We start from the raw sequence: 20,640 nt of genomic DNA on the forward strand, positions 1-20,640 counted from the left end.
GTGAATGGAGCTCACCCACCAGCCTCTGTCTCTCGCTTTCTCTCCAGTAATCATTAAAATAAGCTATTTATATATTATTTATAGATCTATATAATGTTTATTTCATTATCCTTTAGATTCCAGTGTTTAAGAGATTGGATAGTCTAGTCTTCACAATCCACAGCAAAAATAATAATGACAGAGACGGTATTATTGCGCATATAATTGAAACGGTAGTATCAAAAATATGAAGTCAATAATTACAAGCCTCAGTCCAAAAGACTGGGTATGGTACGCCACCAGTCGAAACTGGGGTACCAAAACCTGGGTTTGTCGTGGTCACGTGATCTCGGTGTTGTGGACCACGTTTTGGAGCAGTGTTTCGAAACATCTGCACTTCGGGATGTCGAAATGTCTTCTTGGAGCTTCCCATCTCTAGTTTTATCCTAATTTACTAAACTAGCGACACAAATATTCCAGTATCGAAGAACATGAAAAAATTACTTTTGGTCACATGTGGGCAACGTTACCTGACATCTCAGGTAAAAAAAAATCTGATCTTACTTAGTAACCCTCACACGACAAACAGTAAATGTCACTTAGAATCCCAACTTTATTAGAGAACAGATTTTGTTCTCTAATAAAGAACAAAATACTGCCTGCTGTTATTTCAGCGGTTGAATGTTAGGTTTTGTTTGACAACACAAACTAATAAATATATTTATGTTCAGTTCTGTTCTTTTTTATTTCAAACATATACATTCACCAACGTTTCATAAAATCATTCCATACAGTTGTTTGAAAAGGAGTAGGCAGAAGTATATACTTATTTAGCCCTACCCCCCAGGTTTACATCCTCATCATCTAAATTTGAACAACAAAAACGTATACATCTCAAAAAAATATTTTCACATGTTCAAGTAAAACTATATTTAGATTTGCTAATTTGCAGAAGAAAATAAACACGTATAAACACACACACACACACACACACACACACACACACACACACACACATATATATATATATATATATATATATATATATATATATATATATATATATATATACATATACGTATCTTGACAGAAGCAGATTTGGTGATATGAACTAGTATCACCAAATATCACAGGAGAATCCGTACAAGAATAAGGTTAACCACTGACACAGACCGTCCATGTTACATTTTAATAAGCTATCCAGTCATGAGGTTGCACAAAAACTCATAGATAATATTATATTGAACTACAGACACAAGCGCGTCTGTGTACTACCAAGGGGTTTTCACAAAGCGAGTGGCTAATTTGAGTACCCCGAACACCGGAACTGAACTGATCATTGAACTGGAAGTTCTTTCATTTTAGCTGAAGACTGAAAATTGTTTCCTTATTTTCCCACGGTGTCAGGCTGAAGACCAAAACCATTAAACGAACTCGTATCTGAAACTCACCCTGAAAGCAGCAGTGCCGCATGTTAATAGGGTGGGAACCTATGTCTTTAACAAATATCGTGCAGTTGACCAAAACATTAAACGTAGCTAAACTTGGTTTCTACCTTCAAAGAAGCGTTGCTATTACATCCCGAGAAGCTAACTTACCGTTAGCTGCCTACTGAAGTTTGATAGCTTCGGACTCATCAGGACACATTAAAGGTAACATAAATGTATCTTTGATAATTATGTATATCTTTTGTTTCGTTGTAATTTTTTTTACTGATCTTATTACTGTAGGTAGGTGACGTTACAGCTTACATGAAATCATGACTAAATCGATGAGGAGTCACAACAAATAACGTAATTCATAAAGATCGGTGTAGCATTGTATTGCGTAATCTTTACATATTAGTGGTTATTAAGCTAGAGAACAATAACAGGGATGTGGCAATCATACGAAAAACAAACAAACTGCAGTTTCTTTAAATCTATTTAAATGTAGTTAGCTTTCTAGCTAACTTCCGTTTGGTACGTGGCTAGCTGTTAACCTGTTTTGTGGTTTGCTGCTCAGATGGAAGTGGTTCTTGTTTATTTTATTTTAGAAACTATTCAAGTGAGTTGGGCTCGTGAATTTATATAAATGCTAACAAGACTTTGAATTACAGTCGCCACAACATAAGCAGACATTTTCGTATTTGACTAGTGATTTATAATGCTTGTTGTTTTCGCAGGCATTGGGACCGTGATGTAACGGCCATTTATATTGATATTTTACTTGCATTCAGTCTGAATGTTCCCAGAATGCAGTATGGAATGTAATTGTCATTAAAGTATTTTTATTTTAGGTATTTTTAGGGTATGATATACTCTGTCAGAAACCCTTTTCCTTGCTTTGGTTTAGAAATTCTCATCTCACATTATCTCACCTAGTGGATTGCTTGATTGTATAAGTGAGGAAAAGTGAACATCAGATGTAAATGAAGGCGTCTGTGACATTAAAAATGTATGAAACCTCTAATAAAGAAAGGGAAGAACAAACAACCCAACATCTGGCATCTAAATAATTCAACTTTTTGTAAAAGTATAAAAGTTAAACTTTCTTATCTTGTCCGCACCCACAAAGAGTTGATGTTTACAGAATATGCAATCACAGGGGTTAGCAAAGCACATATTTTGTAAATGAAGAATGAACTGTAGTGTAAAATATTAGGAGAGGAAATAAATGTAGATTATATATTATACAGTTTAAGCGCAAGATATCTGCTGCAGCCCAGGTAGCGGTATGAGACGGCTGCTGGTCAGTAGCGTCACTCGGTCTCGTTCGTGAAAATTAAAACCGCCATTTTTTGAAACCCGGAAACAAGGGAATGGTTATAAAAAAGCAACGGCGTGGTCCACGAAGCATCAGGCTTCTTCTTTTTTTTTTTCTTTTTTTTTTACACACAAAAAAGCAAGATAGTGGCAGGTTAAATGCTTGAGTGGCTGATAAATTTTAATTTCCACCCGTGACTGTAATTATGAAATGCCTTCCCAAAAGTAAGATGTGAGTGATCCTATTTGTTTGTATCATGTTAACGTTTGGTTATTCATGTTTATGTTCACTAACGGTAAGCTTTATCAGAAGTGCTTGAAAATTTATGTCTTTGTTCCTTTCCTTATTTGTAGTTCATCAATTGATTGGAAGGAGGAGTTGCAGGGATTCTCGCATCCCTCGTCACCATTGGCCCCTGAGATGACATCACAACAACCTCAACTCCCTAATGCTCTTATACCTCCCCAGCTTGCTCAGAACTCCAATGCTCAGCAGATCCGACCTCACATTCACCCGAATCAGCTGGAGTCGAGTCAGAGCAGTGCAAATGCTGGGCTTCTTGAACATAGGCCTCTGACAGGCAGGCCAGGCTGCCCTGGTGCTTTAGCCACTACTGGGGAGTTGGTCAACAGGAATGTTTCTGTTTCCTCCACCAACTCTAGCTTGACCAGAAGAGATGGGGGCTTTGAACCATGGCCCGAGGAAGCAGTGGATAACTCCCATGGGCTGTACTCACTCCACCGTATGTTTGACATAGTTGGAGCCCAGCTAACACATCGGGATGTAAGGGTACTGTCATTCCTGTTTGTTGATGTGATTGACGAGTATGAGCGAGGTGGCATCAGGAGTGGAAGAGATTTTCTGCTGGCGTTAGAGCGCCAGGGTCGCTGTGATGAGACAAACTTCAGACACGTGCTGCAGCTTCTAAGGATTATCACCCGCCATGACCTTTTGCCTTATGTCACACTCAGGAAACGGCAGGCCGGTGAGTTAATCTAACCAACTCCATGTTGTCCTATAAATGACTACAAAAATAAGTTGCACATTCATGCAGGAATTTACATTAGAGTGGTGTGAAGCAGGAAAAACTGGAAAAATGGATTTTAGTTAGGTTGACGAGGGCCAAATTGTCATAGGTAGACAACTGGATTGGGGCATCTCAGTGCCCCAGTCTGCAGTAGGTAGTATCTATCAAAAGTGATCCAAGGAAGAAACAGTTGTAAACTATTGACCGGGTCATGGGCAGCCAAGGCTCACTGATGCATGTGGAAAATGAAGGCTTGCCCATGTGGTCAGATCCAACAGACAAGGTACTGTAGCTAAACAAAAAAAAAAAGTGGACGCTGGTTTTGATAGAAATGTGTCAGAATACACAGTACATCACAACTTGTTGCATATGGGGCTGCATAGCTGCAGGCCAGTCAGGGTGCCCATGCTGGTCTCGTCCACTGCTAAAAGTACCAACAGTGGCCAAGTAAGCGTCAACATTGGACCATGGAGGAATGGAAAGCTGTGCCTAGTCTGATGAATTGCAATTTTTTTTTACATCACATGTGCATCTCCATCACTAAACTGGGGACCACCTGGCACCAGGATGCACTATGGTAAGAAGGCAAGCTGGCAGAGGCAGTGTGATGTTTGGGTAATGTTCTGCTGGGAAACTTTAGGTTTTCTGGATGTTACTTTGACATATAACTTAAGCATTGTTGCAGACCAGTTCACTTCAGTAAGTTATATAGCACCAAGTCACAACAATAGTTGCCTCACAGTGTTTGTATTGTAAGGTAAAGACCATACAATTAAACAGAAAAACCACAACAATTAGATGACCTCCCATGAGCAAGGAAAAACTCCCCCTAAACAGGAAGTAACCGCTAGCAGAACCAGGCTCCGGTAGGGGCAGCCATCTGCAACTCACCCCGTGTTAGCTTAACGGTGCACTTAATCCAAGACTGACACTGCAGTCGATGTTTGGAGACAGGATGTTTGCCTGACGACCACACAGGAGCAGTAATGACAGCCAGAGGCCTCAGGGAAGCGCTTGTGTGACTGTGTGCGTCATCTAGTGGGTTTTACTGTGGGATAATGCTACTTAAGGCCCAGTCTTTACTTCATTTTGATTGTTTAATATAAGTGTAAAAAATAAATGGTATTTTTGATGTGGTGATTAAATAAGCTGTTCACTGAATTTACAGAAAATGCACAGAATTTTGTTATAATACATCATTATCGGGATAAGAAATTACTTTTGGTAATATTGCACAGCCCTAGCTCTATATAGTTTATCAAAAGGAAATTTTTAAGTCTAACCTTAAAAGTAGAAGAGGGTGTCTGTTTCACAAATCCAAACCACAGAAGAGGGCCCTGAAAGCTGAAGGCACCGCCTCCCATTCTACTTTTAAATACCCCGGTGACACAAGTAAACCAGCAGTCTGAGGACGCGTCCTGTTGGGGTGATATGGTACTATGAGGTATACCATATCATCCTAAGATAAAATGGGATGTGAACTAACTAATAATGCTAGTTTCTGATTATTTTTTTTCTTTTTTTCTGTTGCAAATATCATCTTTCTCTTTGCTTTCCTCTGCCAGCACAATAGACACCATGGGGAGAAGAAGTTAAGGAGACAATATACAGTAAATGCAGTAATGTTAAACAGTAATACCCAATGCTGTAATTTAAGCTCTAGCTTTAAAAAACAAAACAATCCAGCAGTCAGAAATATCATCCAGTGTCACCGGCTCACTAACATGAATTTCAAGCCTTTTTACTTTTTACATTTTTTTAACATGATTTTTTTTTTTTAAATTTAATTCTGTTCCATTTTCATTCAAAGCCTTTGTTTATAACCATGTTGCTTGGAGTAAAGACATCATTCTAGAACCGTCACCTTATTTGTGTATTGTCTTAATGCAAACATTAAAATGATACATATAAAGCTAATTTAATCCGTTCTTTACATAAATGTTGATTGCTGCATGTCATCTTTGCATTATGTGTGACTGATTCCTGTAGTTTGAAGAGGATTAAATGGTAAATGGCCTGTATTTGTATAGCGCTTTACTACTACTAGGACCCCAAAGCGCTTTACACAACCAGTCATTCACACACACATTCACACACACATTAGCTTTTGAAATAAAATAATATCAGAAATCATTTCTTTTCAGTGTGCCCAGACCCTGTTGATAAATACCTGGAAGAGACATCAGTACGATATATATTACCAAGAGGAAGAGTACAGAACAAAGACACTGTACCGTACAGAAGAACAGGTGGGTTCTGACATCTGAGTGCACGCTTATGTCTTCCTATTCACATTTTGTAGTACGATTCAGATGACTAAAAAACATAATAAAAATAATGTTGTTTTCTAGGTCCCCAGCCAGTCATTTGTTGTTCCCCATCAGCACCACACGTGGGTCCTGCACAAACAAAGCCAACTCCTCCTGTACCAAACCGCAAACGGAAGAGAATTCACTCTTCGGCTGACTGCAGAGAGAAGCAAACATGCGGTAAGAAGAAACTGCATATACTGCGTTATCTGATTTGATTTGTTATACCTTTATTAGTCCCACAAAGTGAAATATCAGTGTTTCTATTCTACTATCTTATGTGTGTGTGTGTGCACACATACACCAAACATATCCAATCACAGCCCTGCATCGTTTTGTTTTGGGTTTTTTTTACAAATATATATATATATATATATATATATATATTCATTCTCCAAAGTTGAAAGAGCTGTCAATAGTCCCACTCAAGTTTTTATCAGATTCATGGATGTGTGAGCCCAAGTAGCCAAAAGAGGCAGCACAGTCTATCAGCTGGTTAGCACACCAAATATAACAATTTCTGTTTTGCTTTCATTAATGAAAATGACGAAAAGTATTGCTTTAACCAATTCATTAGGTTTTTAAGGCAGTTTAACAAGAACCGCAGTGAATATCATATGATTATAAATCTGGATCTCATCAGCAAAACGATGAAAAGACAGATTATGTTTCCTCAAAGCAAACCTAATGGGCAAAAAATAGAGGTACACAAAATAGAGGACCCTTGAGGTACACCGCAAGAGGGCAAAGGCAAATTTTAACAGAGAAACTTCTGTTAGTTTGACTTTAAATCAATCCAAAGATTCACCTTTAATGTCCACACGCAGTTCAAAGAGATAAAAGAGTAGAAACAAAGCAGTCTTTTGTATTAACTAAAGCAGTGCAATTAGTTTTGCAATGAAAGTCATGGTCTCGAACTACCTTTTGTTTTTTAATCTAGCCTTGTTGCTTATTATTGCCTTTCAGAACTTAACATTTTGGGTGGGATATATTTAAATGGTAAATGGCCTGTATTTATATAGTGCTTTACTAGTCCCTAAGGACCCCAAAGCGCTTTACAGATCCAGTCATCCACCCATTCACACACACATTCACACACTGGTGATGGCAAGCTACATTGTAGCCACAGCCAACCTGGGGCGCACTGACAGAGGCGAGGCTGCTGGACACTGGCGCCACCGGGCCCTCTGACCACCACCTGTAGGCAACGGGTGAAGTGTCTTGCCCAAGGACACAACGACCGAGACTGTCCGAGCCGGGCTCAAACCGGCAACCTTCCGATTACAAGGCGAACTCCCAACTCTTGAGCCACGATTGCCCCTAAATAAACTACACATGTGGTTTATGAGCTCTGTAGCTCTCAATTTACTACAAATTGCACTGAACAGAAAAAAGCATGTGGTAATTTGTAGTTGATATGACTGCTTGTTACGTTTCGGTGTTGTCAGTGTTTTGTTTTTGCGTGACTGTCATGTGTTTCCTGTTTTACTTTGAAGGTCTGTTGTTATCTTAGTGTGTTCAGTTTACGTTTCCTTGTCTCGTCAGTTCTAATTTGCCCCAGCTGTGTTTCCCTCCTGTGGTCCATTCCCTGATTGCTCCTTCTATGTATTTAAGCCTTGTGTTTCAGTATGTCATGGTCGCGATCTTCTCCCCCCCCGTTGTAAATAGTTTGGCGCCTTGTGTTGTGATGTAAATAAATATCAGATTTTGCTTTAAAGAAAATAGTGGTCAATACTTTCGTTTTGGGATGATTTTTGTGGAAGCCCGTATTAGTTTTGTCTCGTGTGTTTTTTGCCTTATTTTTATTTTCCTGCGTTGCACCCCGGTTGCCTAGGCCGGGGTGTAACATATGGGGACTCGTCCGGGATTGCCTTCGCTGGAGGGTCCGTGGGACCGCTCCAGCCTTCATCTGCCTTCGCTGGAGAGTCCGAGGGACCGCTCCGGCCTTCGTCTGCTGGAGGGTCAGTGGGACCGCTCCAGCCTTCGTCAGCCTTCGTTTGTCTTCGCTGGAGGGTCCGAGGGACCGCTCCAGCCTTCATCCGCCTTCGCTGGAGGGTCCGAGGGACCGCTCCAGCCTTCATCAGCCTTCGTCCGTCTTCGCTGGAGGGTCCGTTGGAGGGACCGCTTCAGCCTTCGTCCGCCTTCGCTGGAGGGTCCGAGGCACCGCTCCAGCCTTCGTCTGCCTTCGCTGGAGGGTCCGAGGCACCGCTTCAGTCTTCGTTTGTCTTCGCTGGAGGGTCCGAGGCACCGCTCCAGCCTTCGTCTGCCTTCGCTGGAGGGTCCGGGGGACCGCTCCAGACTTCATCCGTCTTCGCTGGAGGGTCCGGGGGACCGCTCCAGCCTTCGTCGTCTGCTGGAGGGTCCGTGGGACCGCTCCAGCCTCCACCAGCCTTCATCCGCTTTTGATCAAACATTTCACTTGGGGTTACATGTTTGATTTTTGGGTGGGGGGAAATGTTACGTTTCGGTGTTGTCAGTGTTTTGTTTTTGCGTGACTGTCATGTGTTTCCTGTTTTACTTTGAAGGTCTGTTGTTATCTTAGTGTGTTCAGTTTACGTTTCCTTGTCTCGTCAGTTCTAATTTGCCCCAGCTGTGTTTCCCTCCTGTGGTCCATTCCCTGATTGCTCCTTCTATGTATTTAAGCCTTGTGTTTCAGTATGTCATGGTCGCGATCTTCTCCCCCCCCGTTGTAAATAGTTTGGCGCCTTGTGTTGTGATGTAAATAAATATCAGATTTTGCTTTAAAGAAAATAGTGGTCAATACTTTCGTTTTGGGATGATTTTTGTGGAAGCCCGTATTAGTTTTGTCTCGTGTGTTTTTTGCCTTATTTTTATTTTCCTGCGTTGCACCCCGGTTGCCTAGGCCGGGGTGTAACACTGCTGCTTTTAGGAGTGTTGCTTTATTTGGAATATCAGGAAGGGTATAGTATAGAAGCGATGTGTGAGTTTGAAGCATATCTTCTGTTGTTTGTTTGTTTTAACACTGTAATGATTGAAATAATCATTATCTTGTACAACATTTACAAGACAATTAATGACAAAGAAGTTGCCCAGAATACTTTGACAGTCTCTTGTTTTTTGTGTTTTTGTTCAATCCTTTCAGATATTCGTCTACGAGTTCGTGCTGAGTACTGCCAGCATGAATCTGCACTTCAGGGCAACGTCTTCTCCAACAAGCAAGAGGCAGTGGAGCGGCAATTTGAGCGCTTCAACCAGGCCAACACTATCCTAAAATCGCGAGACTTGGGCTCCATCATCTGTGACATCAAATTTTCTGAGCTCACCTACTTGGATGCCTTTTGGAGGGACTACATCAATGGATCATTGTTAGAGGCCCTCAAAGGGGTCTTTATCACAGATTCCCTAAAACAGGCTGTAGGCCACGAGGCTATAAAACTGTTAGTCAATGTTGATGAGGAGGACTACCAAGCTGGTCGACGCAAACTGCTCCGTAATTTGGTCACAAGTGGAGGGAGCTCAGCAGTGGGTAACAAAGACTCTGTATCTTAGAAACATTCTCCAGGTGGTAGGGAGTAGAGTGAGATGTGATTGTTGTTTAAGGTGCCTGAAAGGAACTGAAGAACTTCCAGCCAACCCCATTAAATATTTGAGAACTAAGTTCATATGTTATCTACTTGGCATCCCTTTCCATAGCATGTACAGAGAAATGGAACTGTGTTGGCAAAAACAAAGGGGTGATGCAAACAAGTTGGTATTATTGTTCATTTTCTTCAAGGATGGAATCAAACAAGTGCATTGAATTTAACCAATTTCTTGTTTGTGGTATGTTAGCTCAGCTCATTTAAAACTTTTAACCTAAAGATACTGTTCAATCCTGTTTTAAGGTGAAGTTATTTTGAATGCAGGAAACACTTAATTCTCACAAGTTACTCCCAGTGGGAGATGTACTTATTTTTAGACTTGTTTTGTGGTTTTTTTCCCAGGTTTTTCCAGGTAGAATTGTTTGGCATACCCAACGAGAGAATGTTCTGTGAACACTTTTGCAAGGATCAAGCTTCTCTTTCCCTGTCACCTTTACTGTGCCTGGCATTCTTTAACACATTCTGTCTGCCAACAGCTGTGAATTCAAATTCAATTGTAAAGTCACTGCCAGTTTATGGAAACAATGTAAGAGAATAATTCTAATGTGTTCAATTATTTCCAGTGAGAAATGGACTTTTGTGGTGTTCTTAATATGTATGGATTTGAAAGTGTGTCAGTTCCTTTGTCACCCTGTACCTACTTGCTGTGTTAATTATGAAGCAAGACTGATGTTGAATAAATTTTATAATGACACTAAACACAAATCTGTAAAACAGCAGGGAAATTCACACCAGTATGTGCAGTCACGTCAGTAGGTGCAGGAAGCAAGATGCCAGACCAAAGTGATGTGGGTGACAGAGAGTCAGTGATTGTCTGTGATTGGTTACAAATCTCTCATCTAGCTTTAGCTTTAGAATTGGTATAAAGAGCAATCTCTTCTATGGATACAACATGAGCATGTAGTTAAACTTGTCTCCTCTAATAGTGCTACAGGAGGTGTTGAAATAACATCACATCTCATTTCATCCCATCCCTTAAAAAGCAGTTGTCACAGGTATGGTAACTTTCAAACAGAAAATAAAGCGTAAAAAAATAGCACTGTAGAAGCCAAAATAATATAATAGCAAGATGTAAAGCATGTTGATCCTCCACAATTTAAGTTGCACAATTATATGCTTCTAGTAGGAGGCTTTCACAGTGTAACATGAAACTAATAATGGATGGGTGCCTGTGAAAACCACATGTGGCCCCCCCGCCCCTAAAATTATAACCACTTGTTATGTTTAATAAATCCAAGTGTAAGACAGGACTAAGAATGTATCAATGTCTGACATATACATGCCCTTTCATCACGCCAAACTATACTTTACTACTTTGCAAAGTAGGCCCTATTTCTTGCAGTGACATGTAATGTTAATGTTAGTGTTCACCATCAAATGTTGATATGCAGAATCATCTTTTTGGATGCAATTCATCAGGATAAATGACTAATTGACATTGATGTCAGGCCAATGCAAGCTCAGTTAGAAAATGTGTAATAGCAGTATATCGAGGATGAAGTAGATCGGAGGCTGAATATCATTTCAGTGCGTACTGTTACCTGGAACATCAATCTGTAATTCTGCTATTTTACATTTTCCTTTGTTTTTCTGTATGCCTACCCTAAAATCTCCTACGACATGAACAGGCCAGTACTCAAGAGAAGCAAATGTGTACTGTGTAATCAGCAAACTATGTTTTTAATGCAGTTGTTCACTTTCCAGCTTAATATTTTCTCTTAATGCATTACAGATATGCATTTTTTTTTTTGTCAAATGTTGTAATGAAATTTTACTTGTGTTAAAAATGTAACTGAATCTTGTCTAGCTTCTCATCAGTTAGTTAAATGGTGACCTGAATTTAGCATTTGGTTTTATGTAACCTTATAAAAATTCCGTGTGTTTTTATTATGATTTTTGATCCTAGGAAAGAAAGAAATAAAAGCCCCGTATTGTGTTGGCCATAATGGCATCTTTTGGGACATATCAGAACATGCAAGTTTGACAGGCCACTGTGAATGATATAGAAGAGGCATACATTTTATATTTTTATCCAGTGGAATTTCATGTTAAGGTTAAAAGTTCGTATCTAGGAAATAGGTAGGTGTATGTTGACTGTATTTTATGGTAGTTGTTAAATCCAGCTTTTACATTAAATTGCATGCAACCTGTTATGGTGTCAGTGTCTCAAGTCACAATGTAACCATTTTGTAAATATTTTTGTGGGTCACATTTTCTTACTTCAGTTTTGCATTTCTTTCAGAAAATAGGCCTGTAGAAAGTTTTGATTTTACGTGGCACTGCAAATATTACAAAAAAAAAAAAAAAAGAATAATCCAAACTCACCCCTGAAGGCGCTCTTTATCCTTCGATCATGGGTCCTGTATTAGAGGCCTGGGAGTTTGAGGGTCTTGTGCAATAATTTTGCTGTTCATAGGACTGCATTCTTCTGGACAGAGATCTCGGATGTCGTTCCCTGAATCTGCTTGAACCACTCACCCAGTTTGGCGGTCACTGCCCCAAGTAATCTGATTACCACAGGGACTACTGTTGCCTTCACCCTCCGCATCTTCTCAAGCTCCTGTCTCAGCCCTTGGTTATTCTTGAGCTACAGCCATCTTCCTCTGCCTGTCCACTTCTACCACTATTCCTCATGGTTCATGGCTCCTGTTTGCTCGTGGGATTCCAAGGTACATGTAGCTACCTTCAATGTCTGCCTTCTGTTACTAAATGGCAAATTGTTCTGGTTCTTATATGTACTTTTCTACTCTTCATGCTTGAGAGTTTTGAACATTGTTGTTATGTGTTGTGTCCTTCAGCCCATTATGCTCTTCCAGTATTTCTGCATCTCCAGCCTTGGTGGGGCTGTTCTCATATCGTCCCCTGCCACTGAGAGTACACCTGGGATGGTTCATTGGAGAACATGTAGTTTATTGACCTGGCTTCTATCGCTCTGGTATCACAACCAGTCCAACGTTTGGACACACTTTCTGATTTAAAGGGTTTTCTTTATTTTGACTACTTTCTACATTGTAGATACCGAAGACATCAAATATATGAAGCAAGATATATGGAATTATGTAGCAAAGAAAAAAATTATAAATAATTCTTAATATGTCATCTTTTAGACAGAGCTCCAGTAGCAGACACATCTCTACATGTTCAGAGGAGACTGTGTGAATCAGGCCTTTATGGTCAAATAGCTGCTAAGAAACCACGACTGAGGAAAAGCAACAAGCAGAAGAGATTTGTTTGGGCCAATAAAAACACGGAATGGACATTAGACCAGTGGACATCTGTGCTTTAGTCTGATAAGTCTTTGTCTTTGTGTGACGCAGAAAAGGTGAATGATGGTCTCTACATTCATGGTTCTTACTGTGAAGCATGGAGGAGGTGTGAGGGTGTCAGGGGGCTTTGCTGGTGACACTGTTGGAGATTTATTCAAAATTGAAGGCACACTGAACCAGCATGGCTACCACAGCATCCTGCAGCAACATGCCATCCCATCATTGATTTTTCAACAGCATACCCATAGTAGTTCTTATTTTCTTCAATCAATCATCAAAAGCAAGATGTTCTAGCTTTACCAATGGCTTTTTTTTTTATAGAGCAGCGAATTCTTTTTCCAGGCTAAATGGTAACTTCTAGTGAGATGCCATTTCCTCTACAGCTTACAAGTGATCTGCTTTAACGTGCATGTTTGAAAGTTACACTGGAGAGGCAAGAACTTCTGATTTGAGGCTTTCATTTTCAGAGGACCAAGAGTATCCAGAGTTGTGTTAATAATCCTAAAATTATTAACAATATAATCAACATCTGTAGGAGTGGAGTTCAGTGAGCTGCTCTGCTCTGTTGGCACTGAAATTGATAACAGTAGATGAATTATGTCCTTAAACCTGTTGCAGCACTTTCAGAAAGACATGTACTGCGATTAAATCTACTCCCCACTGCTGTGTAATCCATTATTGTAAATTTAAATGTCATTAGGGATCGATCAGACAAAAGAGGGTTATCAGACAACTGTTTGCAGGCTTAATTTATCTGATGGACAGTTTCTTTCCATCATCACAATATAACTCAATTGTGCAGTGTGTGTTCATAAGGGAATGGTGTTGTTGCAATGTAATTTTTAAATTAATTATATTGCCTAAGATATTAAAACTGCATTCTATATTACAGGACAAATCAGGCTCATTCATTTGTGACTCATGTTTTTATCACACAGGATACAGACATGGAGGCTGAAAAACAGGGAATGGAGCTGCATGTGAGAGAGGAGATGTGCAGCCAGAAGACATTCAGTTGGAAAAAAGTGTCTTCATTTAAGCTGTGGTGGTCCTCACTGGCTCGGCTAGCACTGCACGGCTGTGGTGGTCTGCTGTTTGGACTTAAGTTACCCACCAGAGCTCATATACATGTTTTGATTTTTTTTTCTGATGGACACAAACTGTCATCTAATGCACAAACTCTCAAAAACAAGTTTGTGTGACAAGTAGAACAAGAGTGGCGGCAGCCAGCACCCTTTAATGTTAGGTTTAAGATAGTTATAATTAAGCTAGCATGGAATTTTTAAAAACATGTTTAGTCTTGGAAACTGTTGTGCAAAAGTCTTGAACCACCTGTTTATTTGCTTTTGCTAGGGAAATGGGTGCACATTTTAATAACATGGTATAGTAAGGTATATAGTGTATATTAAAATTATATGGTATACAAGACAAAAACAGTTTTTCACAATTCTAATGACCTTGAAAGTCAATATTTTGTATGAGCAGCTTTAGTCTTCAACACAGCCAACTTTCTGAGGCAGCTTTCTGCTAGTAACAAAGTGCCTACATATGAAGTTACATGTACAAATGAGTTCTTTGCTAAGTTGACTGTTATGTGTAGATTGGTTGATCCTTTGGACTCAAATAGACTGAAAAAGCAGCCAATATAAAACACTAAAGATACAAACACACAACCTGTAAAACTACTGCTCAAGATCACTTTTAAAAAATTACCTTTGGCCCACGCCGAAGGTGGGAGCCTTTGGGAAACAGAAGCAGTTAAATTCACCCCTCCACAGAGAGCGATAATGGAAACAGCCAGCTGTACAGATTCTCAGCACAAAATCACCTGTAACTACATCGTGGAAAAACAGAAAATGTGCTGGTAATTTTCTGCCAGGACGTTTTCTGTTTTTTTCCAGACGTTAACAGACTTTTCCATAAATGGTAAAACAAAAAATCCTGTAGATATAGAGTACACTCTCTGTTCTATTTAGGGAACAGTTCCTTCAACTCTAAAATGGAAAATTCATTTTTTTTTTCACAGCATATTTCCTGTATTATTAATGGATATTTTGCATATATAGACTGAGGCGCCCAGACTGAGGAAGATCTTAGTCTGGGCGTCTATTGTCTTGTGTAGTCTGGAAGATGAGTGGATGACGGGGTGGGTGCAGTTTTCTCAGTGGTGGGGTCGGGTGGGCTGTCCCGGGCTCTGTGGGGCCGGGCGGCGCTGCTGTTCTGGGCCCCGGTCCGGATGGGCCTGGTGTGTCACCAGGGTGCAGGGGAGGCATCCCCCCGTCTGTCCCCTTCTGGCTGCCTGTGCCTCAATTTTATCTCACAACTTAGACATTCACATTACTCACACTCTCATTACACATACATATAGGATCTTGGGGGTGGGCACGCTACACGGAATACAAAAGACCATCAGGGTGTACAACCTCACCCCTGGTGTCGTTGCCTACCTCTCAATTTTAAATACACGTAGACATTGAGGGCTAGCAGGAGGGGCTATGCGCGTCCCTGCTGCTCTCTGGCAGGTAGCTCCATGCCCTCCTGGGTTTTAAAGGCACCTTAGAACACACATGCATCAACACTACATATGAGCGGGCAGAGTGAGGCTTGGAGTCTTCTCACACGCTCGTTCTCTGCGGCCTGTTGGAGCGGGGGGGGGGGGGCTAGGTGGAGGAGTTGGCCGTCCGACTGGGGTCTGGAGTGTGGGGCCTCCCTGCTGCTGCGGAGTCGGGGCGGTCTGCTTCTCCCCACCGCAGGAAAAAGGGTAACACCACCTGGGTCTGGGTGCAGTTTTCCCCTCCAGGGGCAAGGGTACCTAGACCCGGTTTGTAGAGTACGCTTGGGGAGTGTGATCGTGTGTACAGCGTCTCTTTATGTCTGTCTCCACGTTGGGTGAGTGTTGAGTAAGTGCATATGAGAGCAGAGGGTGGGAATGGATGTCTGTATCTGTGTGTGCCTGTTTGTCTGTGTCTATATGTCAGGTTGGGTATCAGACACCACCTCTCTGGGGACATCTCAGGCCCTCCAAGGTTTGGAGGCCTATCTCCACCCACCACTTCCCCTGCCAGTGGCGGACGCCCTCAGACATCGGTGTGTTGGTGGTTCTTTGTGTCCAGGGATGGGCGTCCAGGTACACACCGGCTCACTCCTTGGCGGCCGCTTGTCGGGGCCTGGAGCCTGGGGCTCGCTCGGGCCACTTCGGAGGTGGGGTGCCCCCGGCCTCTCGGCCTGGGGCTCGGTCACTCAGGCACAGCTGGCTGCCGGCGGAGCTCACGAGCACGTCACTGCAACTCCCCCTGGCTTCTGCGCCGTGGCTGCTGAGTGAGCCCTCATCTGGGACTCTCCTCAGCTCTTTCTGGGATGGTGGCGCGGCTGCCCCTCTGTTGGTCTTCCTTGGTCTCTTGTGTTCTGAGGGCCTCTGGATGTCTGGAGCCTGGATCTCCTCCATACCTGCTTCATGCCCTGGAGGACGGGGCTGTGGCCTCCCCACACCCTCTAGCAGATCATTACATGAAGAAACCTTTTAAAAACAAGTGCGTTCATGCTCACAGGTGTACACATGGGTGCTCACACACACAAACTACACCCTTTTTGGCTCCTACCTCAAAGCACACTGTGCGCTGTCGATCTTGCATGTTGCACAATAATGTTTAATATTTAGTATTTACTTTTTTCTTTCTCAACAGGTGATCCTGTTGTACAAGACCAATTTCAGGCACTTTTTTTCACTGTAAATCAATAAATGTACTTTTTTATATCCTAAACCATACATTCCTATAATTGCTACCTAATATATCATTTGCTCAAAACTTCTTAAACTAAAACGTCTTAATTTAATCTGTGCCAAGTACACAACAACATTGGTACAATTAATGTTAGGCATTATTTTATTCTCCTCAACTCAAAAAAACGAAATTTTTATTGACTAAACAGCTAATACATCAACCAAATAACTCACAATCTTTCAAATTTGAGCATTTTAATTTTCCATTAAATAAGTTTGTAGTCATGTAAATGTGTTCATGTATATAAGGGATGGGTATTCACTAACTGATATGATTGAGACTCTAGAGCGGCTCTAGACTCTAGAGCGGCTCTTCCTCAACCTCCTCCGACCACAGGTACAACATGCCCAGGACCCACTACAGTTTGCATACAAGGCGGGTGTCGGAGTGGAGGATGCCATCCTGTACCTCCTACACAGAGCCCACTCACACCTGGATGGGGGAAAAGGCACGGTCAGGATCCTGTTTCTTGACTTTTCCAGTGCCTTTAATACCATACGGCCCTGTATGCTTCAGGAAAAACTGAACAGGATGGAGGTGGACCCCTGCCTGGTGGCTTGGATCTCCGACTACCTCACCGACAGACCACAGTACGTCAGGCTGAAGGACATCACGTCTGACACAGTGGTCAACAGCACAGGAGCACCACAGGGAACTGTGCTGTCCCCTCTTCTCTTCACCCTGTACACCTCTGACTTCGGCTACAACTCTGAATTATGCCACATTCAGAAGTTTGCAGACGACACAGCCATCATGGGGTGTATCTGGGATGATCAGGAAGAGGAGTACAGAAGTCTGGTGAGGAACTTTGTCGCATGGAGTCACACAAACCACCTGCAACTCAACACCTCAAAGACTAAGGAACTGGTTGTGGACTTCGGGAGGTCCAGAGCAGGTCCACTGCCGGTTCAGATAGAGGGGGAGGAGGTGGAGGTGGTCAACAAGTACAAGTACCTCGGGCTGTGGGTGGACAATAAACTGGACTGGTCATGCAACACAGAGCACCTGTATAAAAAAGCCCAAAGCCGACTGTACTTCCTCAGGAGGCTGAGGTCTTTTAACATCTGCAGGAAGCTCCTGAGGATGTTTTACCAGTCAGTGGTTGCTGGAGTACTTTTCTATGCTGTGGTGTGCTGGGGGAGCAGCACAGCAAAGAAGGACTCATCCAGGCTAGAGAAACTGATCAGGAGGGCTAGCTCTGTGGTCGGCATGAAGCTGGACACTCTGGTGACAGTGGCAGAGAAAAGGACATTAAAGAAACTGATGGACATTATGGACAATGCTGGGCATCCTCTGCACACGGCCATAAACAATCAGAAGAGTCTGTTCAGTGACAGGTTGCTTCTCCCCAAGACAAGAACTAACAGACTTAAAAACTCCTTTGTCCCACACGCCATCAGACTGTTTAACTCCTCTCTGGAGGGGAGAGGGAGGGGAAACAGGAGGACAAAGGAGGGGACAACTAAGCTGTAGTGCCTCTTCACCTCACTGTGCAATACCTTTTGTGCAATACTTTTGTAAATAGTCAACGGTGCAATAGACTCAATACTTGAAATGTGCAATTCACTTGTATTTTTATTTTTTATTCCTATTTATTCTATTTATCCCCTTCGTATATTTTATTTATATTGTCTCTGTATTTATATGTGTGTGTGTGTGTGTGTGTGTGTGTGTGTGTGTGTGTGTGTGTGTGTATATAATATTCTGTATGTGTGTGTGTGTGTGTGTGTGTGTGTGTGTGTGTGTGTGTGTGTGTGTGTATATAATATTCTGTAACTATGTAACTTCTGTCGGTGCTGTGCTTTTTTGGAAATCGAATTTCCCAGAGGAACCCACCCGAGGGATTAATAAAGTTCTATCTATCTATCTATCTATCTATCTATCTATGATTCTGATTCACAGGGTCCTGATTCAAGTCAATTCAATTTTACTTAGACAGTCAAAAATATTATAATTCTGATCATTTACAGTACATATCCATATTTGTATATCTATGTATAAAAACAAGGCTGACACTGTGAGACTTCATCAGAGGTGTGAGCGTCACAGCAGATGCCTTTGTGTCAAAGTAACTGAGGATAAAACTCAGAAAAACATGAAGGATTTTCCTGGCCTGGCTTTTTATAGCAGATAACCTAAAAATATTCTGCAGGAGATCAAAAACTGAAGAAAACCATGAATCAACATCTGAACATTACCTGATGCTGAAGTGAAACAGAGCAGACCTCTTGTCAGAGGTTATTTTTGAAAAAGCAAAACAAAACAAAACTGTGGGCAACAATTCTGAACTGCAGGAAACCGATTTTTTATGGTGAGCTGGTTTTGAAGTACACTCAGAGAAATGACCTGCTCAGCATTACATAAATCCTATTTTCAGTATATGCTGGTCAGCTAGCTAAGTCTTTACTTTACCTTTGTATTTCTCCAGCTTCTCGTGTTCCTTCTTCCTGATGTTGCTGTCATTGGGAACCGCTACATCTATCACTACAGCCACGTTCTTCTGCTTGTCCACCACTATGTCCGGTTGGTTAGCCACCACCATTTTGTCCGTTTGTATCTGGAAGTCCCACAGGATCTTAGCTCGGTCATTCTCCATCACCCTTGGGGGCATCTCCCATTTTGACCTCGGGACTTCCAGGTTATACTCGGCACAGATGTTCCTGTACACTATGCCGGCCACTTGGTTATGGCGTTCCATGTATGCCTTGCCTGCTAGCATCTTGCACCCTGCTGTTATGTGCTGGATTGTCTCTGGGGCATCTTTACACAGCCTGCACCTGGGGTCTTGCCTGGTGTGATAGACCCCAGCCTCTATGGATCTTGTACTCAGAGCTTGTTCCTGTGCTGCCATGATTAGTGCCTCTGTGCTGTATTTCAGTCCAGCTTTGTTCAGCCACTGGTAGGATTTCTGGATGTCAGCCACTTCCTCTATCTGCTGGTGGTACATACCGTGCAGGGGCCTGTCCTTCCATGATGGTTCCTCCTCTTTCTTGGGTTTCTGCTGCCTGAGGTATTCACTGAGCACGTGGTCAGTTGGGGCCATCTTCGTGATGTAATCGTGGATGTTTGTTGTCTCATCCTGGACCGTGGTGGTGGTGTGGATCAGTGAATCAATGTCTCGTTCACTCTTGATGTCATCCATGTAGAGAAGGTGACTGACAACTGCTCCGTTCCGTAGTTGGTATCCGTAGCCAGCCTTGTCAATGATCTCACTACGTCATACCCAGCCCAGGGGCTCAATATCTTTCATGTTTGTTAGAGGTTATACTGAGCATTTTTGCCCAACCGCATGTCTGAAACCAAATTTTCACCAGACCTGACACGTGTGCAAAATTTCACGAGTTTTTGAACATGTTTAGGCCCTCAAAAAGCCAATTCATTTGCAGAAATGATAATAATAACAATAAAAGCTGCAAGCAGCGATGGGTGGGCCCTCGCACACATGAAAATGGCACAAAATGTTAACAAATTCCTGTTGCACATGGCTCCAAGAAACTTTTTTGTACATCTTGATAGCTTACATGTGGGTGCCAAAATTCAGACTCACAGATCAAGCAGGGGCTTCGGTTTTGAAATTGTCTAGGAGGAGCTGTGGATTTATTTTGAAATACTCAGTGAAAATGACCATATAACATGAGAGCCTTCGTCAAGTTGGAGGTCTGTGACAGGTTACATGAATTTTTTAAGCTTAAAGCACAAAGCTGCTGTAACTCCAAGACACATTTGTCCAATCTCCACCAAACTTCACAGGCATGGTGAGAGTCCAGCCCTGAACAGACTGATATGCAGTTTGTATGCAATACTGAGAGCGCCACCTACTGGGAACAGGAAATACTCAGACGGGTATAATCATAATCTAATTGAGACAAATTTGTCCCAGCAGTCAGCTAATATGACAAATTCTCAAATTTAGATAAATATAAGAACACA

General features: G+C 41.9%; 1 protein-coding gene across 1 annotated transcript; it reads left to right on the forward strand.

The window, feature by feature from the left end:
* Positions 1-1,298: 1,298 nt before the first annotated feature.
* dedd (death effector domain containing) lies at positions 1,299-11,813 on the forward strand. The gene is made up of 5 exons (XM_086277867.1): positions 1,299-1,631; positions 3,078-3,709; positions 5,896-6,000; positions 6,103-6,240; positions 9,164-11,813. Exons 2-5 carry the CDS (start codon positions 3,145-3,147, stop codon positions 9,568-9,570), a joined length of 1,215 nt encoding a protein of 404 aa, XP_086133993.1. The 5' UTR covers positions 1,299-1,631; positions 3,078-3,144; the 3' UTR covers positions 9,571-11,813.
* The last annotated feature ends 8,827 nt before the right edge of the window (positions 11,814-20,640 follow it).

This window comes from Aulonocara sp. 'chitande type north' Nkhata Bay, linkage group LG20 (genome assembly GCF_057382095.1).
Source record: "Aulonocara sp. 'chitande type north' Nkhata Bay isolate Kocher_YH1m ecotype deep benthic linkage group LG20, A_spYH_male_GT1.1, whole genome shotgun sequence".
Lineage (NCBI taxonomy): Eukaryota > Metazoa > Chordata > Actinopteri > Cichliformes > Cichlidae > Aulonocara > Aulonocara sp. 'chitande type north' Nkhata Bay.

Excerpts from the sequence above, each read along its gene's own strand:
- dedd (XM_086277867.1), top strand. The coding sequence starts at position 3,145 with ATGACATCACAACAACCTCAACTCCCTAATGCTCTTATACCTCCCCAG. Across the intron at positions 3,710-5,895 it reads ACTCAGGAAACGGCAGGCCG|TGTGCCCAGACCCTGTTGAT; the intron begins GTGAGTTAATCT and ends ATTTCTTTTCAG. Across the intron at positions 6,001-6,102 it reads TGTACCGTACAGAAGAACAG|GTCCCCAGCCAGTCATTTGT; the intron begins GTGGGTTCTGAC and ends GTTGTTTTCTAG.